This window comes from Pelobates fuscus, chromosome 6 (genome assembly GCF_036172605.1).
Source record: "Pelobates fuscus isolate aPelFus1 chromosome 6, aPelFus1.pri, whole genome shotgun sequence".
Taxonomy (NCBI): Eukaryota; Metazoa; Chordata; class Amphibia; order Anura; family Pelobatidae; genus Pelobates; species Pelobates fuscus.
Window position 1 is genome coordinate 209,855,061 of NC_086322.1, and position 27,741 is coordinate 209,882,801.

Genomic DNA, 27,741 nt, shown 5'->3' on the forward strand with positions numbered 1-27,741 from the left:
TTCTTTTATAGCTTGGCTCCTTGTTCCCTTACCCCTATAAACACATTTGCAGCATTTAAAATAAAAAATAAAAAAAATAAAGCAGCAGAGAAAAGTAAAAACATAATTACATCCACCACACTTTTGCATTGTGGGCAACCATTTTGTTCGATGATGCATTGTGCTCGATGTGTTCTTTAGTAGTGCCGTACCGTCGCATGCACTGTGTTTATGGCACTGCAGCAGTTAACTGATTTACACTGCTTATGGTCGTGTACATTTAACAAAAAATACATAAAGTGTGAGTTTCAAAAAAATTATCACAATCAATAGCTGCTAATTTTTAGTTATTTAATTGTGCAAAAACCTGGTAAGTGACAGCACATCTTTAATCTCCTTCCTCCATACTCTCTTGTAGTTACATAGTTGCTTGATATATCCCTTATCCTGTTTAGTTAATAGTATCCATTCCCTTTTCATATATTTCTAGAGGGTTGCACCCTCCATAAAATATCCATTTCTTATTTCTAGTACAACTTCCATTCTTTTCTTGTAATAATAACTTGTTTCTATAAACATAAGCTTAAAAAAGCTTTAAACATCACTTCAAAGTCATAGCTATGCTACATATAAACTAATCCATATTTTAGACTCTTTTTATCCAGTCTTTACATGCTGGTTTGTAGACTTTAAAGAAATACTATAGTGTCAGGAATAGAAACCTGTATCCTGACACTATATAGTACCTGTGGGTCTGTTTAGGTCCCCGACCCCCACTTAGATTGCTCTAAATAGTGAGTTTGCTTACCTTTCTTCCCCCACACCTCGCTGTGGCTGGCTCTGCCGCTGAGGCTGAGGTCATCTTCAGGCCTCACTTCACACTCAAACTCAGTGAAGATCTGCATTTTTTTCTCACCACTTCCCCCCGCGCCCACCTAGGTTCCCCCCCTGCGCCCACCTAGGTTCCCCCCCCGCGCCCACCTAGGTTCCCCCCCCACGCCCACCCAGGTTCCCCCCCGCGCCCACCCAGGTTCCCCCCCAATATATAGCATGCCTCTCCAACTGTTTGAGATTCTCACTCAATTACCTCCTCATTCCCTTTACAATTTACCAATAGCTGCTTCTCTCTGTTAACTCTTTTAGTCACCACCTTCAAATTTCCCCTGCTACCTTATGTCTCAAATCCCCACTGTTTCCTTTAGATTGTAAGCTCACGGGCCATCTAGCTAAGCACTTTGTGTAAAAGAGCTCCAACGGCTAGATATCAGCTTACGGGCAGGGCTAGCTCTACCTTTTGTATTTGTCTGTGTATGTTGTACGTTCTCCACTAATTGTACAATCTGTTGGCGCTTTATAAATACCACTAATAAATAAATCAATATTAGCCATTCCAATGCTTTCCCATAGGACAGCATTGAGAGGCTATTGCGCAAACATCCCACATTGAATCAATGCATCTCTGTGTAGAGCGTTCAGCGTCTCCATGAACGCCAGTGCTGCACATGGCATGCAGACTAGGAAGCATCTCTGGTGGCCGTCTGAGTGACTGCCACTAGAGTTGTTAGTAGGCACTGATTTAAAAACTGCCTTTTTTTCTGAAAAAGCCTGCAGGAACAGGCAATTGACACCAGAACCACTTTCAACATAGTGTCCCTTTCAACATAGCTATACATGACTTTGAGATAATGTTTTTAAATTTGTTTTAAGTGAGATATACTGTGTACCGTGCGAGGTATTGGTGTGCATTTATTTTATATATGTGTGCAGAAAAACCCATATGACCATAGAAAGCAAGCAACAAGAAATGCATAAGAACCTATAAAATCCACCTTTATCTATGAACAAAGCTGTAGAGCATCAAACATCTGGTATAGTGTGCTCTATCGTCCTGCTCTATACAGTATTAAAAGTATGTACAAAGCCAGCTGTCACTTCAGTAATTCCACAGGCATTTGTCCCAGAAAGGTCATTTTATCAGTTTATTTTTTAAGATCTTTATACAAGAGATTTTAAGCCTTTCAGTGCAGAAAATCCCCTGCAATGCACTAGGATCACACTGTACATGTTCAGAAAGGGAATTTAATTTTCCCCACACACAGAGGGGAAACCAAAGACTAAGAAAAAAAGTGTCGCAGGTGGTGTCTTATTGTTAGAAAACCTTTGAACAGCTACCAAGAATTTGCTTTCTAAAGATGTTAAAAGATATCCAGGGGGATTTCTTTCTGTGCATGTAAATGTATGTGTGTGACCATTAAAGAAGAACCCTTGGCCTGTTGCATTCGTTTCTCCATAGTTACATGCACACGCTGTCTCTTACTGAGTTATGGATGTACTAGCTAAGTTTAAATAAATTGTATTTCTTTAATACTGAGAACTATTCTAACATTGCCCAATCCTAGGTAAGATGTGTTTTTGGTTTAAGTTCTGTTTTGGGCTTTGCAAAGTATATTTCACTAATAGTTCCCCTTTTTTTACTAAGTTGTCAAATCTAAAATCAATAACCAAAAGTTATCATAAGGTACTTACTGAAGTGAATGCAGCTACAGTTTTCTGGAACCTGTAAGTTAATTCACCTGTGATGCATACTATCTTCATATTTGTATGTCAATACCCCTGAGCTCATATGTTTTTCGCTTAGACTCTAATGGTGGCTTCTGTAGATAAATAATTTGAAAAGGTTTTCTAGCAGATTGTGGTGAATTGAAAAGCTTTTCCAAAAATGTTAAAGGGTCTCTATGAAGGCCATATAGAGTTGTTGTTTTTAATGCGCACTATACAACTCCTAACAGTCTCTGTAATGGTATTCTTTAACCAAGTATCACCATTTCTACGCTATCATTGTTATTTTTCATGATGTTGGATCCTCATTCGACACCCCCACCTCTTATAATTACTGGCAGTGACATAACTTCATGTCACTCACTTGTCCTGCCCAGAGTATGCGATGAGATTTAATACCCGTGCATGCTTGATAGACAATTACTGTATGGTCATGTGACGTCCTTCATGGACTACTCATGACAAATATTTGACAAATAAGGGACTGACCACAGCTATAAGATGTGCTGATCATCTACTCTTCCCTCTATCACTTGCACAATCTTTAGTCCTGGGCATTAGCCTGACCTTCTGTGTGGTCCTGTGCATGATCTGTCCCTACCTGGAAAGATAGTCCTCAGACAATGGCTAAACTCACACTAAAGCAATATCAGAGGCTGCTCCTGTATTGTGTGTTCAGGACTATTGAAAAACAAGCCCAAACCTAATCTCCTTTCCTGAATAGGAAAAATATTCATGAATTTAAGAAAGGTGGAAGAAAAGATAGCAGCCGTTATGATCTATGTGCAATTTGGCGTATATCTATAATATTTCCGGTTCCATCATTTGGAACACTGCATTAAAGGCAAAAACTCTGTGATTTTCAAACGGGTATATCAAATAAGGGGAACAAGCATGCTCAGTAAGCCGTAACCCATTAGAACTGAACTGGGATTGTGCAGTGCTTCAAAATGATGCAAGGTGCTCTTGCGAGACAATAGAGGAAGAACTGGATTGAAAGCTGAGTATTTTTGGGAAAGTTATCTTGACAAAGGAAGTGGAGCTAGCCTTAAGCTCAACACTTTCTCAAGATTGTCAAACGTAGGGAATACACATAAGAAAAAGTAACTATAGATAAATAGATGTGAAGGGAAGAAAAGAGGAACAGATTCTGAAGGAGAAGAAGAAGAGGAAACAATGGGAGAAAGGTAAGTTTGAGGTGACCGAGCCACTTTAAATTAAGGCCTATATTGGAATTTCACTGAAATTCCAACACCGTCTTTATGGGTTTTTCATAAAAATGATTTGCTTAGGAAAACATTAGAGGAACACTGTAGCGTTAGGAATACATATCGGTATTCCTAAAGCTACAGCCCTGATGCCCCTATCAATTAGGTTTCCCCCCTGTGTAAAATGTAAAAAAAAAAAAAGAAATAACTAAAAATAAAACAAATTACTCACCTTTTCTCCAGTGCTGAGTCTCCCTTGCTGCTGCCGAGACCTCCTCTACGGGTTACATGCCTCCAGGCTTATGAGCCAATTGTAGGTGCATGCTTGGTGATTCTCTGTAACCACCCGTGACATCATGGTATGCTACGGTATGAAGTAAGATTCCTAGCTTTCATACCAAGAGGGCTTTGGCAGTGCTTACATCAAGAGAGCTAATGGAATCTCCTAACAGGAGCCTTCAACTCTTAATAAAGGAAGTTTCGGGCATTCAGCAGACCCCAGACAAGTGGTCAAACCGTAAAAAACAAAGTGCCTGCTTACAGTAGGAGTTTTCCAGGTCAATCTTGGCATCGTAAAGAGTGGTTATGGTGCTTGGAGTGTTCCTTCAAAAAACACTCGGAATATTATAGCTGCTCTAAATGTCTCAGATGTCCTATTTGGAAAATTAAATTAAGAGTGGCTTATGAGTAGCATGTACATTACGAGCCGGCTGAGCAACAAAACTGAAGATCAGTTTTAATCTTATTGATAAAATGACTGGCCAGTATGTGTTTTATTTTTTAGAAATAGTGGCAGCACTAGTTTAGAAGACCAAACTATAGCCACCAATACCCAAAGCAGCATCTATGTTTACTAAGCCTCTGTGCTTGTTTCCAATAGAGATCAGGCCGTTCTGGCATCCTTCCCAGATTGTATATTGATTTACTTTGATCACATTATAGAGGATTTAGTAGTCTTTCCTGCATTCAACAGAATCTTTTGCATTTAAACTGTAAATGTGACTGAATGCTAGATACATGGATACAGATCAACTTTAATACATTAGTTATGCTACAAATTGATTTACCGAATATAATTGCGAGCAATTTATAGCTCAGTGTTTTTTCACACACTGCTCATAACACCCTGTAGAAGAAATTCTTGAAATGCCAAAGGAAAGGGCGGGAGAAGAGAGAGCCAAAAATTTATAGTTCTGCGCTTTCTACTCTACAACATTTGACAGCATCCTGTAAATCTAACCATTGTGACCCACTATACACTTGTAAGTTACCCGTGTGGATGGCGTCGTATGAACAAAAGGATTTGCATTCTTTCTCCCTCGCAGAGAGAAGCAGAGCTGTATGAGAAGGAAGCCACTTTGTCAAGGGCACGGAAAAGTCAAACATTGAATATGGGTGCGGATGTGTCCTCTTTTCTTCTGATACAAAGCATTACCTTTTCCATTCCTTAGTCTTTGTATAAATCGTAACACATTAATGCTTGTTCACGTTAGGTCTCATTTTGAACTCAAAATAATCTTTGGCATTCAATGTAGCATTTAATACATTGTGCATTTGGTACCAGCTTGACTTAGTGTGTTCGGTGTTAAACAGAGAATGTCCACTGCCGGACATTATCACTGGTGAACAATTTTGATTAATTGTTCCAGAAGGATCTATAAGTCGACAATTCTAAGATCCTGACTGCCTGTACCAATTGGGGAACGGGGAACTGGCAGCTGGCAGCTAAGAATATTTTGGAACCATTGCTATAAATACTCGAAGCCTTTGAGAAAATTAATGACTTAATATACACATTCTTAAAGAACCATTAAAGGCACCCAGGACACTTAATCTTAATGAAGTGGTCTTGGTGCAGCGGCACTGCAGTTTTTACCCTGCAATATAAAACATGGCAGTTTTGCAGAAAGTGTCATGTTTACATTGCAGGGTTAAACGCACCACAAATGGCTGTCTTCCTGATGACACAGGAGGAGTATGACGCTGCACCAAGTGAGTCTGAGATGTGCGGTCTGATTTCTCTACTGGAAAAAAAAGTTAGTAAAAACTTTTCCCTCTCTTTTTCCTTACAGGTGAAAAGAGGGACCCTGAATCTTAATATGCACTTGGAAGACATGCTTGTGTACCGAACACTATAATGTTCCTTTAAAGTACAGTGTGAAGGTTCTTTGTTTTAGTTATTTTAGAAGTAATGTTCAGAATTCTATATTTTGCTAACACAATTTTGGTTAAGTTCGACTACATACCTTTGTTTAGATATATGAGAAACCAAACTAGGAATTGGCGATTACTGCTGCACCCTGTGTGCTCTTTATGGTGGCATTTTTCCTGTCCGTTCCATCAAAGACACTCTTATAAAAATAAAAATGAACTAGCAGCCTGTTTTAAAACATATTATCAGTGGTTTTAAACCTCTTCTGACTGAAATCTTTTGCTATTACATAAAGATATAAATTTTAGCGGAAGCAAAAAAATACCTTGTGTTACTTATACCAAAATATATAAACATCATATTTTAAAATTAATTGTAAAAGATTGTATAATGTATTGTCAGTTGCCTTCGGGAGAAGATTACTCTGCCTTAATATAAGCAAATAAAGGCAAAAGTAATGAAAAGATAAATATAATAAAAGATTATATTATATTTCCATTTCAGCTATCCTTACAAAAACACAATTACCGGTATTTTATTACATAGCCTGAAATACATATTTAAAGGTTTAGGTGGAAGATTTCTGTGACACACAAAAAGGTTGATTGTAATGTAGTCAACCTTACAACCCCTATACAACTTGGCTTGTCTCTGGAATAGCTGCGATTAACTAAAAGATCTGTGTAATGTTCTAACTGGCCACGCTTACAGTGTCACATAAAATGGATGTGACCGCTGTTTTATAATCCGGTCTGCTGTTTACTCTCATGAATGACTCCTTTATACGTATATATTTTGTATCCAGTCTTGTTTGTAAGTAGTTTAAATTTTACAGCTGTTTGCCTGACTTGACAGTTACCTGCTGGTTACTGTTTGGGTTCACCATCAACTTCTCAAATATGTAGAATTTCGTGTTTATCTAATCCTATAACTGGAGGGATCTCAACTTCTTGTTTTTTTTGTTGTTTTTTTTACACTTTGGAGAAAAATAGAATTTAACCTCTCTTGTGACCCTTCATTTAAAAAATAAAAATAAAAAAAAATTGCCATAGAGGTAATGCAAAATATGCAACTTGTTTCTGTATGGGTACGTAACTTGCTGTTATATACAGTCTTTTCTCTCTTCTTTCATGTAACCATTAAAAGTGGTGGTCAGTCACCCAGGGTAATGATTGTAAAAGCTGCATATCTGGACATTGTTTATTTTGGGGAAACACTATATAACAAAAAGATACAAATTGAAAAAAAAATAGTTAATAACTTTTATTTATATTTTTACTAATCAGGTTTTATGTAATTGAAAAACAAATTACAAAATGTAGGTAAAAAGTACTGATTTGGAAAAATTTACAGCTTGACTATGTTAGCTTGGATTTTGCCATTTGATTTTCAATTCGCTATTATGTGGTCTTTAAGAAATTGTTTTAAAAAAAACCAAAAAACAAAAGGGTTCCCCTTTGTTGTTTTGAAAAAAATAAATGCAATTTCTTATGAGATTCCAAAAACGTTTGCTTGAGATACTCTATTTAGTCCATAAACAAGTTTTTACTTCATGAAGTAGATTTGCTAAAATAAATAAAACGTGTATTCTCAATGCTATGGTGTTCAGCTAACTATTTAGATGTCTTTTTTGTTCTCCTACATCCATGATGTCAGCAATTTGCCCTTCTGTGTGTATGCACTTGAACTCTTGCCCATGTGTATAGACTTGCACATGTTACCCGTTCTGTTTTCTGAAGCACTAACTGGACTTTACATAAGATAGCCAGGACAGAATCTTCCCTTGGTATTACACATAAATACGCTTAGCAACAGAAATGGAATTTATAATAAATTGTGATTTTTATAGTGCTTTTCTCCCTGTGAGACTCAAAGCACTTTACAAAATATACAAACATAAAGACATAAAAGTTAGGAGTTTCTGATGGTCAGATGAGCAGACTCAATGCCTAATGGAAGAGGTTGGTGTTTAGCTTTTTTTTTTTTTAAAGTCTGTATGGACAGTGCCTCTCTGACTTAACAAAACTTAGCAAAAAATAAAGAATGAGCTGTAATGTCGGGACACTCCTGTAGTTGGTTTGGAGCCTGGACTGCCCCTACAGTTCAGCGGGTTAAGCATGGTATCACATCTTACCTACGTCTCACTGGGTGCCTGCGGACATCTGCCTTAACCAGTTGTCTATAGCATGAGACAGAGCTGATGTAGGATCACAATCATTAGTGGAGATCGTCAGCTGAGCACTCTCAGCCAAATATTCTAGTCCTGTATCTGTTCTGGTTTGCTCTAAATTGACATTCGGCTTCTCCTGCTGCAGAAGACTGTACCTTAAGCAACGCACACATCCAGTGGGACTGTGATACGTTGTCCGACTGTGCTAAAACAGTTTGACATCTCACTGTGGGACAGTCGGGGCTGTAGTTTTTATGTATCTTGGAGTGTTCCTTTAATATTATTTTGCACCTTGTATGCCTTTTGTGCTGGTACATTTTGCATATAACCTTCTATCTTCCACTGGCAATTACTCTTTTTCTTTCCCCATGCTATATGGTTCTTGTGATCCACTGCGTTGCAAGGTGTCTTGTAAGTTTGGAATGATTAAAACCTAACCCCTTAAGGACCATAATTTATTCTTTGCCTTCATTACAGTCTGATACCTTAACGCCTTATGCCAGCATGGAATATCATACTTCATTATAAGATATGTGCACTGTAGCCCCCTGCAGTAATTAATTTATTACCTATTTTAATTTCAGCATAGTATTCTGGAAAATCAAAAAAGTGAACACTGAAAAAGTTTAGTGTTTTGAGAAAATAATAGCATTTTCACTGTTCCACCTGTGCCATAAAGTGATTTTCACCTGTCTTGATACAATCTATTGTTTGCAACCCTTGGCTGTTCTTTAAAAATAAATTTAGTGAGATTATAGGTTTGATTCCCGTTGAAGATTTGCAAATGACAGGAATTAAAACCCATGTATCTGCTTCAAAGGAAACCTTCAAGAGGAGTATTCAACTAGACATTTTATATGGCATTTAAATGCTGGAGGGCACCGCTCATCAGCACTTTGTTTTTAAAAGGCTCAATATATCAGAAGTTTCCCTGGGTTCGACATCTTTGAAGTTGTAAAGAAAATATAACCTTGAAATTACTTAAATACACTGTAATAAATAAAGCATAACTGAGTGACCACATGCACCCACGGCCAATTAAAGACCTACAATTATGGGTAAAAAAAGGTGAAAAATGACAAAAGGACCAACGCTTAACTGCATCCTTTTTTACACTATGTCGTTACTTAAGAATGTGAGTTTAAAGTTTAGCGTTACGGACCTATTATAGCATGACATTTAGATTTTATGCTGATTTATGGAGTTTGCAGATTTCTTTATCAGTAAAACAAATACATTTTCACAGCATTTATATATATATATATATATATTTTATTTTTTTTTAACCCTGTGAAATGGTGCCAGATTAATACACACATGGATTTTCAATCATTCTCTACCATTTGAAGACATCTTGAATGACATTGATACTTTTTCAGTTTGTCCATAGTCGAGAGTGTTGTAAAAGCATTAATTTGCTAGGACATAATGTAATATAATATTGCATTGGATTCAGGACATCACAATCACATGAAATAAAAATGTCTCTAGAGCAGAAGAGCCCCTCTAATTTTATTTTTTCATTTCTTGAATTGTCATTCGTGAATGTACAAAAAAAAAAGAAACAAAATCCAATAAAATTTCAATACATTTCCTGGATAATGTTTGGTGTTTCTTGGTGTATGCACTACTTTTAAACTAATTGTAGTTAAGCATATTTCTTTTTTTTTTTTTTTTAATTCTTTTTTTTTGTTGTGCAAGTAATAACAATACATCTTACACTGCCACGACAGCACATGTAAGCATAGTTGTGACATAGTGGTACATTTGTATGACAGTTTGGTCTCTGCACATTTTAAAAAAAAATATAAAGATAAACAAGCTGTTATAACACATTTGCTGCAGGTCTCGATAACTTTTAGCATTTAACGTTTCACAAAGAAAAGAGGTAATAGACGTGACCTGCATAAAATAATGATTAGCACTCTATTTAACACGTTGAAGTTATAAGGGATTAAGTCCCTGGCCTTAGGTCTCTATGCGTTCTGCCAGTACGTTAGTATATTAGCTAGAGCGGAATAGGCATAGGTGGAGCATATCTGTTGGGTAGGCACACTTTTATGTTTTCTGGATATGCTTAACGAAACAGATAGGTTGGTGATTTGAGATGATCTAGATTACCATGAAACATACTAACGACTTGTTGTCAGTTCTAGTCTGCTGTGCCGCTATAGTCACGGTACATAGGCACTAATTGCACAATAGCAGTAGCTGGCTGAGACAGTGTATATCAAAGTTTGACTATGTATGAACAAGCTGGGAGACCTTATATAGCATATAACATATAACTTTACTAAGACTTGCCATTGTTGTATAGACATATTACTATTCCCTCTGGGCCTAGTCTGCCCTGCGGTGTCATAAGTTAACTGATGTGTTTTTTTTAGCATGAAAATAGCAGAAAAATAAACAGGCTATGGGACATCCGCAGTTTGCAATAAACACGCTAGGCTACATATGTATACATCAGAAATATTCTTGCTTGGTGTTATGGTTATGTATGCAGCCATGTAAGTTATAAGCCCTAGGTCATCATTATGGCTGATTAGTAATAAAATGCTGCACAAATAAGTTTTAGGGGTGCGTACTAGGTAAAGTCAGATCAATGTTTTCTGCAGGATAGAGTCCCATAATGTGAGTATGTAAGGCTTGTGCGCCAGTTGTCCGACCTGCCTGCATCTCGTGGAGAAGGTGTAGCTGCATCAGCCGGTACCCAGCTTGGGCAGAGGTGTGATAGCTGCAAGGGGTGTCTAGGCTGCTCCCCCTTCTTGCGCTTTCCTTGTGTGGCGTTGAGCCAGTGAAGATTGTGACCTCCATAGGTTGGCATTTTTGTGTCCCAGGCAGCTTAAGGAGATCGCCTCTGGGGGTTTTGCCCCTGCTGCGGACGTCTGGAGCTCCGTGATCGAGGTGAGTAGGAGTGTCCATGCAGCTGGCCTGGTCGGCAGAGTATTGTTCGCCACTTTGGCTTCTTGCGTTTTCTCCGTTTATTAGTTGTGCGGAGGGGGGGGTGTTTATGCTTGCCGCTTCGTGTAGCAGAATATCCCCCTGGAACTGTCTGGCTTTCTGCAGGTAGGTGGGATATCTCGTTGGGTTGAGCTCCCTCTGGAGATTGAATTGGTGTCGCTGCAAACAAAGCCTCCATCTTGGCCCAGAAGTCAGCAAAGGTGGCATCCAGTCACTCTAGCACATATTCTGCAGCACCTCCTCGTGTCTCCATGGGTTGCAGTAGGCCCTGCTGGTGATGCAGAGGCCCGTCCGCCATCTTAGGTGGGTCAGCCGCGATCATGAGTCGGGAGGTGGGAGCTGTGCAGGGTTGACAGGGGCACCAGCCAGTGGATACTGGGATGACCCCCACTGGTCCAGAGGGGGGGGGATGGAGCATAGCTTCGGTCACCAGGGCCATTCAGGCAACGAAGGAGCCTGGAGAGCGGCCGTCTCTCCAGAGCTCAGACTTTCGTAGGCCGCTGACTGCCTTCAGGACGTACCGGAACGGGTCAGCTCACAACGAGTATCCTCCGGTGTACCGCGACTCCCTCGGTATGATAGGTGCCGAAAACGGTCTGCTAGGTGAGTGACCTGGGTGTAAATCTCGCTTTATTGGGGCCAGATGCAGGAGCTCTTGCCAAGCACGTCTGGTTCCCTTGGCAGTCAGGCTCCGCCCCCCTAGTTAAGCATATTTCAATAGAAAACATTTGCAAACATCACTTCTGTTTGTTAGGACCCATGTGGCACATAAAGGAATTAGTGCACAAAAGCCTGGACCTGCCAAAATGGCCAGCCAATCCATACAGCAAACATGGCCCAGCACAGCACTTTAGTAAATGCATTCATATTTATTCGAATTGTTCAACAATGTTTCAAGCTGCTACCTCCTCCATTTCTTCATGGAGCTCGCTAAGCATCATAATTTCTAAAGCTCATTGTCATAGTTTTGGCCTATAAGTGTATGAGTGCCATCCGGTGTCTTTTGCCAACCTTCCTAGGAGTGGTTTATCAAAAAACTGGGGCTCTAATAGGCATCCACAATCTGCTTCCTTGTCAGCCTCATTGATAATGCAGAAACTACACTTACACATTACGAAAAATGAATATGTCCAACCTGAAAGGGGATGAGCTTTGGGATTGGGTAATTAAAGAGAAACAAAACACTGTAAAAGCAGTCAGTTCTTACTGAACTATAGACTTCTTTAAATATACCGGTACATGCCTTTTTGTGTAACAACATTTTATCATATCAAGAATATAATCCCACTAATCCACTTTGTTTTTGTTCTGTCCCAACATCTTAAAGGGCTAAAATGTCTTTGTACTTTATTGAAAACCAGTCAAGGTATAATCTTCTACAGTTAAAAGATTACGTGGGCTTTTTATGTCATCTTTTTCTCTAAATGGAATCAATTGCCTTACGAAAGCTAGATGCTCAAAGCGTGGGTGTGTACAACAGGTTAACCTCAGCTGTGTAAAGGCCAATTTAAAATCTACTATATCATAGATGTTTGCTCATTCCAGTACATTTGCTACCAAGCCTCTAAACGTCTTTGTTAGACTCCACGTTGGAAACTTTGTGTGTGGTCTCCACTGCATTTCTATATAATAGTTAGTGCAGATTGTCACAGGGTCGTCTCGTCATGTAGTTTAATTGCTTTTCATTGCTTCTGTGGGAAGCCAGTATCACAGTTATATGTTAATAATGTGGAACGGTCACAACCCACGCTGTATAAGTGAGAAGTGTGAATCCGGCAGAATGATATTCCCTCATGTCTGAGATGCAAACTTGGGGATTGTTAGTTGAAATTGTGTTTCTCTATAAGAACTAATTTTATTGAAAAATGAACAGTAACACAAATCCACGTCACACGTTTGTCTTGTTACACTTCATTGAAACAGCATTGTTGAAAAGTACTTTCACTTTATTGTGTAGGTGCCAAAGAAGAACCCAAGAAGGCCCCATAAACACATACACGAAAAAAGGACAGTGTCTCTGTTCCTCTTTATATTCAACTTTGTTTCTTTCACCAGTACAAGCCCTCTGCACGTATTAGGTGTTAATATTTATTATATACCACATGCAAGATGATTGTACTTTTTATTGTTAATCACAATTGTATTTTATATATTTTACATTTTATAATATTTTTAAATATATAAGGTAGATCTTGTGTATGTGTGTAGATTGAGGCATTCTTTAATATTTGGAAATTAAACTTTGAGTTGACATAGGTCTGTTACCATCTGGGATTTTTGCATATTGACTGCTCCTCTGGGTTTTCCAGTGGCTACAATGCAGGAAGTGCAGGGGAATGGGAGTTATACTTATCTGAACCATCACCTATGCGTCCACCACCATGGTCCTCCTGCTAGTCCTCTTCCCATGTAAGTGTTAAACTTCTGCGCATGCTGATCAATGGAAGATCCTGTAAGACTGCGGAAACCTCTTTAAACAAAGTTTTTTGTTTTTTTTTTCACTACAGCTGTGAAATTCCAACACAGTCATTGTTAGTATTTCATAAAGATCTTTTATGGAATACTTTTTTTTGGATGGAGAGGTGACAAAGAATCTTTAAGTAGGAAATAGGGACTTGGGGAGCACACTCTCAGAAGTGCTGCTGCCAGAAAGACCAACTTATGCAAAATACAGATTAAGGAACCGCACGTGCACGAAAAAGAAATAAAATTTTAAACCTTGTAATTTTACAAGGCTACTTAAAACCACCTATCTTGGCAAACAAATATGGACATTCAGTTTCACCATATGGCCAAATTGTGCTAAGCCCAGTACTAAATCACAGTATCCCAATATCAATTTCTCAGAGACTCTTTATGTGGTAGTATTTGGTCATATTGTGTATGACAAGATATGGAAGATGAACAAGTTTTGATAAGACTGCTTTATAAGGAAGGGTTTTTTGTTTGGATATTTAGGATTAGCGTGTGAAACCTGTCTGCTCCTCTAAAGTAATAAATGGTATATATCTGTCCAACTCTTCTTCGTTGATTGACTGACTTGTCATGATAGAGAGGAATTACTCCTTTCCATAGGAGAAACAGAGAGCTAGGAAAAAAGGACATTTGTCTGAAGATGATTCCTAATGTGGCAATGGTGATTATTGATCTAGATTGCACAGTTTGATCAGTAAACCTAGGAATATAATACTCCAAGAATGAGTAGCTGAGATGACTGCAATTTGGTTGATTGTTATTTGTTGACGATGTGTTATAAGGGGACATAAAAATGAAAACGTGAAAAAATTACTCTTGAAATACTGTGGGTTTTTTTTTTTTTTTTTTAGAATTTCCATTGATAAAATAACTACCAGGATTTAATTGTTTTTCTAATAAGCAATTATTTCAAAATTTGGACTTAAAATACTTTTTTATTAAATAATTTATCAAAAATACAGTTTGGAATGATATTTGTTTGTCTTTCTGGTAGAATGATCTATAAATCCAGATATAATTTTTAAAACGGATTTCCTGAGAATTTTACTAATGGTATTGGATTTTTATTATTATTATTTTAATATTTATCTAGCGCCAGCAAATTTTGTAGTGCTGTACAATGGGTGATTTCAATGTCTGACTTCTAAGAGTTGCAAAGCCCTTTTGCGAAGGACGCTAAAAAACAAATTAGATTACAAGACTACCTTAACATTATTGATGTAAAAAAAATAACAAAGTAAAAAGGCAGCATTGTATCCATAATTAGAAGATACACTATTGTGTGTTTAAGTTGTCAAGTAGAGTAAGCATGAACAACAGCATGTTTTTAGTCTATAGCTTTTTTTTGCCAAACATGCATTTGTTCTGACAATTAAAAATGTGAGAAAACACTCTTGGTAACTGGAAATAACCATTGCCATGGAACCTCAAGGCTGATTTGTGTCCTGGGCAATTACCAAAATCACCTGCTAAACCATTATCTCATTCCAACCCCCTGCACGTCTTACCTGTGGTGGAAGATTGCGTTCCCTCGTGGCCCTTAAGATGCAGCAGAGAAACACGTTTCCAAGTGTTCCCTTGTAGTGTTCTGTTTAGTAATGATTGCATGTGTCTAAATGACAGATTGCATTTCTTACTTATGGTTGACAAGATAACTTGGGAAACTCAGTTACATAGTATTGTAGGTTGAGAGCATAAAACTCAACCTTGAAACCTATTCTTTTATGTTGTTGACAAAAAGGCAAAATAATCTGCAAATATAGCATTTATGCCACAAAAAACGAAACTCTTTCACAACTGACCTCCAAATCTTAGTTGATACATATCTTCAAGGACCTCTTTTGATTTGGACCAGTTACGGCTCTACCTCCTTAAATGAAGTGTTTATACTACTTTTGTATTGAGTTTAAAGAAGTAATTTTTCCTATAATATGAGCATCTTCAATCTGATGTGTACTTGCTACAAACTCTTCTTCCACTAAGCAGGTTCGTTCACTGAACCCATGACACCAGGAAGGGTCTGTGAGGTTAGTAAATATTTTATCAGAAGCAATGTTGCAATGAACTTGACTGAACATACCATTTATGGCGATGTAAAAAACCGTATGCACATCTGGGCACAGTCAAGTTCTAGAAAACATGTCTCTTCTGGTAAGAGCAGTCTTGAGTTCAACCAAGGATTGATAAATCTCAGCAGCTATGGAGCCATGACTCCCAAACATGTCGCAGCTGCTGTCCAAGTTTTTGTATTTTTCTAGTCCACTTCTTTGGCTCACTAACAAAAAAAACAAAAAAACAAGTTTACTGTTTAATGCGTCTGGCTTCTAAGTACACCTACATATCTTAATCTTTTGAGTTGTTTAATAATTTATTATGAGCATAAAAATAAATCCTGCACCAGGACTTGACTTGCTATTTAGAAGGCTTTGGTCCAGCTCCTTAAATTCAGCAGTTAAAATTTCAAATTGCTCATCGAAGTCGAAAGTGTTATTAGTGCATGATCTTCTTGGGAAACGTACAAAATAGCTATTTATTGCTTAGTAGTTTGGAAACCTGTCTAGTAGTATGTACCTGCCAAAGTGCTATAATCTGCCTGCCAATTAATATCCCAGTATGCTTCTCACGTTAGATCTGTTGCAGTTCCGTCTCACCAGGTCCTATCTGACAGCATGAATTTAGGAACTTGTCACAGATTGGAGTGGAGAGTTTTCTGACAGGCTGGCTGCCAATCAAGATTTTGTAAGAGGCAACTCCAACGTTAGCTGAGGTGTGAAAAATCACAAAAGAGAGCATGAGCAGGAATATGGAAAGTGTAGAAAGAATTGGATTGCAATAAATGGACTGGATGTTGTATACATGTTTATACATATATTTCTAATATTAACTTTTGTGTTTGTGTTGTCCCAAACAAAAAGTTTGAGGTGGAAAAAAGTAAAGTCTCTGATTTTTTATATATTCTAGAGCAGGTGTTTCTAAAGCAACTCTTATGGACTGTAGTTCTGGCAGAGATTTAGATTTCTCTGACTTGTAATGAAAGAATTGGCATTGTGTATCACTGAATTGTGTGCTAAGTATTAGCTGGAGAACCTTTGTACATTGATATTCCTCTAGGACAGGTTTGACACCAGTGTTATAAAACTTTTTATGACTTGTTAGATCTCCCAAGTACAATTCTAGCAGCTTTACATAAAGGGGTTCATTTACTAAGCTAGTCCAGCTGTTGTTAGAAATATCAATACATTTTCCAACAAGGATAATCTCACATTTTTATAAAATACGACACTTGTGATTTTTGTATTTGAACTTAGACAGTGCTCTTGAGAGCAAGGTTACTGGCAGAAATAAATCACGTATGACTTGGAAACTTCCACAAAACTATTTATAGATGGTACCTAGTCCTAGACATACTGGTAAAAATCTATCCCAGATCTGAGCTTCTCATCTGTGTTAGATAAAATGTCAAAACATGGGCATTCTAGAACAAATATGGTGGTGAATCTTTTCATGCTGTGATGAAGTACATTGTGCAGCGCTATGGAATTTGCTGGCGCTATATAAATAATAATAATAATGAAGTGCTGAAATAAAATGGAACCAGGGAAGGCGCAAGGCATACATGGTCCATAAGCACCACAGTTATGTACTTAACTTTAGAACAGTTGTGATCTACACATTGTGAATGCAATATCACCGCACAGAGTGTATTATAGCACAGATGCTATGGACTGTATCTCCTCACTTTTTGCCATGCACCATTAAGAACCGCACAAATGCAGAACCATTACACAACTTCTTAAGAGTTACTCCAACCACCATAATCATATGATTTGAACTGGTCATGGTATTTGGAGTCTGTGTGTTCAGTGCTTCACTTTGCATCATTAGGCTGCCGGTACTAGAGTTCCTGGTGGCAAATGTTAATAATGAGCAAAATTGGCATCTGACACCAACACGCAAATAATGTTCCAGCCAGACTGCAATTAGCCATAGGACCATCATAGTGCCCTCACTGTCCTTCACTCAGTCCATCCTCCCTGATCTTCCTTTCTCTCCGGCGAAGGTAAAATACATCATTGGAATTAGTTTGGGCAGGGGGAGAACATTGCCTTGACGTTGGAGAAATGTAGAATTTAGCTGCATTTTTTTCTTTTTAAAGTTGGGGGGGTCCAGCAAGGATTACTTTATCTTAAAACTGTTGCCATTTTTCACACTTTTAATGAATTACAAGATAAATCCTTTTGAAAACTCTGGATCAAATTTAAAAAACAAAAAATATTTGATGTTTCTTTATCATAAGAGCCAGTTTTAAGTAGTCTTCTAAATTTAGGGTTTTGGCAATGCAGATTGAAGACATTACAGAGATGGTGCCTTATCATTCACAGGTGGCCTAACAAACTGTTACTTTTCTAGATATGATAACTTTGTGACAAGTAAAGTTGACCTTGCGTTATGTAGCACCAAGTTCAACTGCAAGGGGATATCTCACTTGTTATTCCTATCAACACCTGATAACAATATATCAAAATCACCTAATGGGCAAAAACAATGAACTATACTGACATCATTTTTAAAATGACAAGCCTATCTGGGGCTGCTCTCGGGGGTGTAATCAAACAACAAATTTGACAAACAGTTTGATAGCACCTTTGTGCTCTTAGCAGAACACTTGGCATCATCTGTCTCTTGTGAATAATGATGTATTGTGCTGATTTTATGTTGTTCACATCATTAGAGTAAAATCTTGTGTGTAATGTACTGTAGTTACATCATATTTATTTATACAATAAGAGCAGACTTGTATACATTATTTATTAAACAGTCAATTGTAGTGAATTAAAAACTGAATTGCAACACTTTAACCATTTTTTTAATTTTTATTAAGAATCACAAAGAACATATGTGCAGTGCCCACTTACGGAAATCAGGAAATACAGTCTCAATTATACATATCTTGCTAATCCTTGTGATTTCGCTTATTTTTTCCCAAAAAAATAGCAATTGGTATATAATGAAAAAAATAGAAATTGGAATTGGGCATATTTAGAATCAAGTAAAACCGTTTCACATGGCACAGGTTTTCAACAAGTTATCACTTTTCTGGCCACTTTGACATAAAAAGTATTTACGGAACAGATTGCAAAAAAAATGTGTGTTGGGAATTTAGTCTAGTTTGAATTAAATGCCACGGCCTCTATGTTTTTAGATCCAGAAACACTAAATAAAAGAATGTTAATTGTCTGAGATTCTTGGGCGGTGGGACTGCTCCCATGGTGAGTTGATTTCTGAGGGAAAACAGCCTACCAGAGGAAGCTATAGTTCTATTAACCCTTAATATCAAATCTAACCACATTGTGTCTATTGTAATAAAAGCTGTGTTCATGATACACTAATTCCTCCTTTAGTGCTCTAAGCGTACTAGAATATAAGAGTTTATGCATCACAAAGGTCAGTTATCAGTGTGTCTTTGTGTCTGTACCAAATGGCAGTCTAACATGGGCAATAATGATCCTCTAGGGCAGTCTACATTGAGTCTAGAAATTCCTTCCTAGACTTCATGTCCTTCGTTGCTTGATTTGAAAAATGTTTTGCATGTCTGAACGGATTTACGTACAGTTATAGACTTATTAGAAGTCAGAGATTTAATTTATAGGCAGCAAGAAAAGCTATCGTTGGACTTCCAAACTAAAATATTCAAAACAGTGCGATCTAACAGTGCCACAATTAGACGGTATAAGGGTCTCATACATTGGTTGGGGGCTGGTGCAGACTCACAACAACTCCGGACTTAGGGTGAAAATAGACAATTTGCCCTACCAACCTTCCTTATCATTAAAGATCTCTCTTCCTTACACCCCAACTTGACAGACATCCCCTGTTAATTATAGAACCTATTTTCTTTCTGAGATTGTAATGCCCCCTTCCCCCTCTCCTTTTGAAGTCCCCTCTTCTCTCCACTTTACTATTAAAAATATCTAGTTTTGCTTCCCCAATAAAGACATAATTCACTCTCTTCATGCCCTACTCTTTGTGGCACTGTGGGATAGTAAGCTGGTATCATTTCCTGCTGCACTGCTACTCTTGATTTGCAATAATCTCTGACTCCACCAATGAGAATTAAGGATGATAAAAGGGACAAGTCTGCCAGTCGGGAACAAAACCATTATATAGATATATTTGTTAAAATATTATAAAGAGAGCAGGTAGTGTATGGCCCCCAACTGCTCAGTCCTCCCATGGTGGGGCAATGGCCAAGACAATAATAATATACTGCTCTGTGCCCATGGCCAAGTAGAAGGGGAATAAACATATATAAATATGGAGAGAGTAATATAATCAGCACAATTAAAAGTTGCAGGTCACAAAAAGAAGGGACGAAATAAAAAATGAAAAAAAGACCACAAATGAGATACAAGGAACTAGAAACGTTTAAAGGGCTAGAGAGCTGAGATAAGCACAGTGGACTATGGAAGATTCTGTATGGAAGAAATTAGGAGTACCGTATATAGAGAGAGGGGGAACAGAAAGAGAAAAGAAGGGGTAAAAAGGGTAAATTAGGAAGGTCACTGGAAAGGTGATGCCTTAGCATTTTGTAAGTGCAGGAGAGAGAAGTGGACGAAAGATTGAAAAGAAAATAAGAGGAGGGCAGTATTTCAAGTTTGTACTGGACCATAACATTTCTGATAATAACTCTATCTTAAGAACCAGGCTGTTTGGATTTGTGAAGCCTTTGGGCATAAAATATTACCATGTGGGATAGCATTAGCCTAATCAAACAAGACTATGTGGATTAATAATTTTACTGATACTTGTATGATCTGAATGTTTAGGTGTCTGAACTGGTACACTACCCTACTATTCGTTGTGTTTACCAATGAGTTACAGATCCTTTAGAACTGGGTCAATGGACTATGGGCTAGTCAAACGCTTTAATTGCTTTATTTCTGTTTACTCAGCACTTCAATAGACTGGGTACATAACATCTCATAAATACTTAAGTAGATACGCAGTCAGTATGTCCCAAGTTGTATTTGTCCCATTGAATGTGTGGTGAATTAATTGTGCTATATATGTAGAGAGCAGTGGGAAAGAGGGGAATCTGCATGTGAGCATTTTTCCAAGTACTATTAATCCTTCTCGGTGAATCGAAGATTATGTCCCTTGAGTGGACAAAATAAAATGTCAGTTTGTGTGAATAGTCAGCAGCGAACATCACATTTAGAAGAAAATGGGCCATTTTCTGTCCCCCTTTCAAAATGCAGGATAATCCCTCTCCGACATTTAATTATAAACCACTTTAGCAGAAGGCTTTTTGCTTCCAAAAATATACATTTATCTTTGTTTTTAATTTTTTAGAATATGGATAAACCGTTCATTACACTCTAATGACTTTTTCTTGCCTAATATTATTAAGTGACCATTGTAGGTTGGGGATATTCAAACTAAATAATAAATATAAAATATTCAACTAACTGATTAAATAAATACAACAATACTTAAGTTAGTAGTTCTTTTACTTCTTGCAGATACCCAGGATTTGCAGTATCTCTAGTGGGCTCTCCTCAGACCTCAGACTACAAAGTATCTCCAACTATTCAGCTGATACTAACCCTCTATCTTAAGTGGCAGTGAAGAACTTTACCTGTAAATCCCTACCCAGTAGGGTTGTTCTGATGTTTGTGTTTCAGCATTCTATGACCGTTTTATTCATGAAAGTCATGAATAATATTTTTTTCTAAAAGCAACAAGGACATGCTTTCATCTTGTGTGGTTTGGTTAAAGTAACCCTTTGTAAGGCGGTAAGGAAGTTCAACTCTCCCCTCCACCACCCCCCCCCCCCCCCCCACCCATCTCCAAAGTAAAAAAAAAAAAATGACCACTTCAAATCAATGGCGTGGCTATGGTGCTTGAAGTTACCTCTTAATCTTTACAAAAACATGGATGGACAATTCCTGTTTATTGTGTCCCTTTAAATCTGTGAATAGTACAACATATCTGTCATTTCAAATAGTGTAAAGGTTTCTTTAAGACATAATCTATACCACCTGTAACAGGACTGATTTATCTTGAAAATCACTGTTGATATATCATTAATAACCTAGTGACAAGGCTTCATTTCTTGCACAAACATCAATATTTAAGAGGACTTTGCCCAACGAGGGCTGCAGTTAGCAGCCAAACAGGTGATACATATCTCATAAAGATAATAAATGTCTTAACATTACAGTAAATGTAGATCACGTGAACGATTGGGAAGAGAAATGTTAAAATAATCTGGCTGTATCTGTCTCCTGTCCTTTGATCAGCGGAAACAATGTAATTAAATTAGATTTAATACACGTGCACACAAAATAATAGTGTTTTTATTCCTACATTTTTATTGATTTACAGTAACATAAAAAATATTCAGAAGTATTGTGATTAAACCCAGCCCTGTCCAATGCCTCTGCCCTTATAGATACACAGAGCAAATATGAAAGAGAAAATGATTAACAACGTCTTGGAGTGAACAATGGCACATTGTGACATTTTATGGTTCATGAAAAGTAACAATTATTGTCTGATAAACAGCAAATCACAAGCACATATACTGTAATGTGTAAAATCCAGTTTCTTTTATAAAAATAATGGTCCCCACCCACCCCCCAAAGTTTTATATAAAAATAAAAGATATGCTAAAACTGATAAAATTATCTCTGATCCATTTCTGGGTCAAGTTCTCCACTCAGCCCCATCCTGACTTACACTGACTTCACTTGCACTCACTAGAGGGGGAGAACAGGCTGAATGAAGGACAGGGGAGGCATGGGTGCATGTTTCCATTGGCTATGTGGCACCAATCTGCTGGCTTCAGACACCAATTTTGCTCAGAATTGACATTTGGCCAGCCAATAACTTTGTGCTGAACTGGCTAATTATGTTAATCTCTATATGTGAAGCTACATTATTTCAATCACTGCCACCAACCTGCACCTGAGGAAGACCTCTCTGAAGGTTGAAACGCGCTGTGCCTATTAGGATTATGGATTGTGACACACCAGTTACCTTAATGTAAGGTTTCTATATTTATTTGTAATACATATTATTGACTTTTATCTTAACTGGTTGTGCATCTTCTATTTCTTATTATTGAGGACCAACTCATCTCTAATATTCCTATGGAATCCCAGCATCACACAACAAGCTATATATTACCTGAGCCAGTTAAATAGACAGGCTCAGAAAAATGTGAGTGTGACAACTATAGCATTCCTAGTGTGATTGTTATATATATATATTTGTAACTATATTGCCCTATGAAAGTATTTTGTTTCTTTCTGCAGTGACATCTACTACAGAACAGAGGGTGTGTGTGTGTGTTTGTGTATATATATATATATGTGTGTGTGTATATATATATATATATATATATATATATATATTTATATATATATATATATATATATATATATGTGTGTGTGTGTGTTTGTATATATACAAAGAATAAACAATAGTGTACAGCGCATAAAATGTATTCTCAGTGTGTCCCAGTAGTCCTAAACAATATAAAAAGTATATATATATGTGTGTGTGTGTGTGTGTGTGTGTGTGTGTGTGTGTATATATATATATATATATATATATATATACTTTTTATATATATATATATATATATATATATATATATATATACTTTTTATATTGTTTAGGACTACTGGGACACACTGAGAATACATTTTATGCGCTGTACACTATTGTTTATTCTTTGTTCACTGCCACCAACCTGCAGAGTTAAAAAAAAAAAAAAAAAGGGGCACCCCTGCGTATATTTTGATACCTAGGGGTCCCTACTTTCAGGGGGGGGGGGAGCTAAGGTCTCAGAAACTGCCAACTGCCCAATACCGATCTCTGTGTACTATAGCTGCAGCATGAGAGTGGTGTATAGATCATGTCCCATGCAGTCTCACTGCTCAATTCTGTCACTTAGGAGTACGCTTTTGTTTCTGTTTATGCAGCCCTAGCAAAACCTCCCCTGGTTACTATTCACACAAGCAGTATTCTTTAAACTTCTAGTAAAAACTGTAATTCATTAGCATCTTGTCCCTAATTTGTTCATCTCTGATAGTACAATGTCACTAATTTTCTTGACGTGACATCCATCATTCGTTCTGAATACCAGTGTTATTTTAAGTTACAAAAATGTAGTTCCTTTACGAAACACAACTTCAAATTCCTGTTTCACACCTGCATGGGATTTAAATGGCTTTTAAGACCGACTTGCCTTCTGCTTTCATGGAATGTAAATCATTTAAAATATCTGGTTTTGGCTTCTGACATGGGCTTGATTTTAATATTTTTGGATAACCCTTTCAAATAAGCACGACCTGTTAGAAATACTTTTCATATGATTTATCCACAAAAATGCCTGTAGATTTGAAGATCAGATTGTGATCATTTAAAAAATGTATCCAAAAATATTAAATCAAGGGCTAGGCTGCATGGAAGAGATTTTTGAATAAAAAGCATAGTTATACTATAGCCTCAATTTAATTTGTTAGAACCAGAAATCATTCCATTCTGAAGAAAATAAACTTTTTAAATGATTTATTTTCCGAAGTCACCACAGGAATTTTTGTAGAGAAATCTACAAAGTTTTTGTATTATTGTTATTATATATAGTGTATCAAATTACATTATGAATTTAATTGTTTAATGCTCTATCCATTGAGCTGTAATTACCATCTTCTCATGAATGCACTAGACATGCCATTACTTTCCTAGCCCATTCCCTTGTGACCATGTGACTCTGTGATAAAGTTAAACCAAAGCTGCACTAGACTGCAAAGAATTTCAAAATACAATCAGCAAAAAGTTAAACATACCACTGGTTTCAACGTAAAATTTTGCTTTCTTCAGGCAGTAGAAACAAAAAACAAGAGAATCTTCTGAAAACATCCCACCTCTGAAACTTGCAAGCCTGCTAAATAAACTGATGATGCTTCCTTTCTCTTACCATTGGGATTCTGGTAGTTAAAGGAATACTTTAGCGTTATAACATGTATGTAACATAACATGTATTCCTAACGCTATAGTGACCTGCTGACTAGTTAGGGTACTGTCCCTCCCCATGTGAAGGAGAAAGGTATGTTTACTTACCCTTTCTCCTTCACTGTGGTGCTCTCTCCACGGTCAGCCCCGCCTCATTGACTGTGATCATCAATCTTGATGATCTCAGCCAATTCAAAGCTTTCCCAAAGCATTGAGAGACTAGTGCGTGAGGCAAGCAAAAAGCCAAGCTGCCCCAATCAAATGGTCTCTATGAAACAATTTGATTGAAATAGCAGTTTGGCTAGTTCAGGTGCAGCGCCTCTAGTAGTTGTCAGTGTGACAGCCACGAGAAGCATTTAACCTGCAGAACGGCAATGTTTTCAGTTGCAGGATTAAAATCGACAGGGAAATGGCAACAATACAACAACTTTAATGCATTTGATAAATTTTGACCTCATTATAATGCCGTATATTTTGCATGCTCAAATCGTAATGAGCTGCACCATAATCCTGCATCTTTAGCCACTCCCCCTTCACTCCAGGAAAATACTTCCTTATCAAATGTATGCACACATACATGCACACACTCTGGGCATACATTTGATAATTCACAACCTGGCTACATACAGACAGTGAAACTGCAAACAGGTAGAGATATCAAGTATTATTATTCTCTTGCACTTCTATCCAACAGCAAATATTACTGCATTTGTTATTCATTTACAACTCTTGTGTCCCACAGCTAGTCTGTGCTCAGTTAAATGTGAGTGAGGATCATGAGATTTGTAGTTTGAATAGTAGCAATGGAGATATGTTACCTTGTTTTTCTGGTCTAATGTGTATACTCTGAATGCAGTAACATGTATTTATAATAATGTAATATTCTAGTCTTTACTAACAATTTTATGTTTTCTTCTACAGAAGTGAATTTATTAAGAACGATCTGGATGAATCTGTCCCTCATATACCCACCAAACCTGAAACGGTCCCATTTGGCCCATCATCAGCATGTTTAGGTGGAGAATCTAAACTGAGAAATAAGAACAGGTATGTATATGTGTATAATATTTATATCTTATATTGTATGAATTTCCGAGTGCACTTTTAATGTTGCATTAAAGTATTGTGAGGAATGTAAATATAATACGTATGGAGACATTATTGTAGCAGGTGCAGTACATAAACATAATATCCCATTGATTCGCTAAGCAATGTAAATAGCCACGCTACTGCTAAATCAGGCAGTGTTAAGATTTGTGATTCTCGTCATGTGGTGTAGACTGGCTTCTGAGCATAACTGAGCTCAGCCAGCAGATCTATTTCCCTAGTGTAAGGGCTAAGAAACACCTGGTCTGACTAGCAGGGTTATTCAATGTGAAATGTAAATCTGGCATTGCAGCAAAGTTACACAGGTTAGTAAATAGTATTTTATTGTTCCTTTGCTGCAATGCTTAAAAAAGAAAAAGCTTGGCTGGCTTTAGTGAATCAATATGTATTTATAGTACAATGTATATTTTAGAATAAGAGGCCTCTTCTTTTTACAATGGATCGTTAGAGTTTATATTTCTTTAGAAATAATATATTAGTACTCTGCAATTTGTGACTTAAATGTATTCCAAGATCCTTGCATAGTGTATGGATAGGTGAGGTCCACATGTCCCTGTCTCTATTCACACAGTTGCTTATGACTTTGGAGAAATTGCTGCATCTATAACCCTTGGGAACAGATGTCACAGAAGGAAACTAATGCTTCTCCCTGCCCTTCCAAGCACATATTCTAATTAATTAGAGCTTACTGTGAAAGACTGTATCTAATATGTGAGCATGGGTTTCTCGGATATACTTAACTGTCACTAAAAATAATGGTCATTGGTCCAAATGTGCCAAAGCTAGAAGCCAAATTTTAGAGGTCCATTCACCAAATCTTCATAACGATGACTAGGGATGTGCTAACTCTTTAAGTGGGAGCTTAAAACCCTACAGGAATATTTAATAAGACATCCTTGAGCCCAGAAGATGACTGGTGGGGTGGAAGCAGTTGCCTTGTAGGCTACTGGCTTACAATGCTTTTGAGTTGCAGCCTCACAGCGCTATGTTACTGCTGTAAATGAAATGGGAGGTGAGTTGTGATTTCTGTTGGCAGCAGGCAGGAATTGTGCAGGGAATTTACCTGTCCAACACCATGCGGTTTTGTGCTTGGACTGGTGGTCCACTATCTCAAAGCAATCCAGGCATGGACTTTGGGAGATTTCCTGAGACACTGCAGTGTGTTTGGATTGACAAAACAGCTAGACCGTGGTCAGGATATATGATGTGCCTGGCGGTTTGGATGAGATGAGTGTTCAAGACATTCATCACATAAGCCAATTGTCATTTCACCTTTAGACTCTAAGGCAGGCTTCCCTAAACTCTGGCCCTCTAGATGTTGCTGAACTACAACTCCCATCATTCTATGAATTAAATAAATAGGCTGAGAATCATGGGAGTTGTAGTTCAGCAACATCTAGAGGGCCGGAGTTTTGGGAAGCCTGCTCTAAGGCATGCACAGATCTCTTAATACTCATACTGTGCAGATGCTAATGATGGAGGTTGCAGGGAAACCGCGCACGACAGAATCTGTCAAATCTATGTATCCGGTATAAGTAGAACCTTCCATAGAGATATCTGTAAGTTCATGTGCAGAAAAAGGCCATTCGTTTGTACTTGCCCCACAAACCAACAGTTGCTCTCCTCTACCTGAACCTAAAATAAGGCAATGTGTGGCGTAAATTCTTTGAGAGCCTCCTTTTATTATAATCTGGCATTTTTAAGGGAAATTCTACATTGAACCTTCCCCAGGTTAAGTCCACATTACCATCAGATATCTGACTTGTGCAGACTCTGGAGAATCTGAAACCAGTTCTCTGGATATAGAATTGTGTGAGCACTTTAATACAACTGTGATCCTTTCATTTGAGCTTGAAAATTCACTTTGAGTTTTACAACCCAAATATAAAACATGAAACTTTCTATATAAACATGTTTAGAATATTGAGAGAAATCAGATTCTATCACTAGACTTGTATTAACTACAATTTAAGCTGTTTAGGAAGTAGTCCAAGATTGCAAGATTGCCAATATATATATATTTCACATACTGCCATTAAACAAGTTGTCAAGCATACACTGATATATCTCTTGCTGATATTTATCCCAGGCTGGCTATAAGG

At 37.5% G+C, this 27,741-nt stretch overlaps 1 protein-coding gene across 2 annotated transcripts in view; it reads left to right on the forward strand.

Moving 5' to 3' along the window:
* SHROOM3 (shroom family member 3) overlaps window positions 1-27,741 on the forward strand; it is a 397,699-nt gene that overhangs the window by 308,806 nt on the left and 61,152 nt on the right. For both annotated transcript variants that reach the window (XM_063458694.1, XM_063458695.1), the window contains one exon: window positions 25,454-25,579. In XM_063458694.1, coding sequence (XP_063314764.1) covers window positions 25,454-25,579 — 126 coding nt within the window. The remainder of the gene's footprint in view (window positions 1-25,453; window positions 25,580-27,741) is intronic.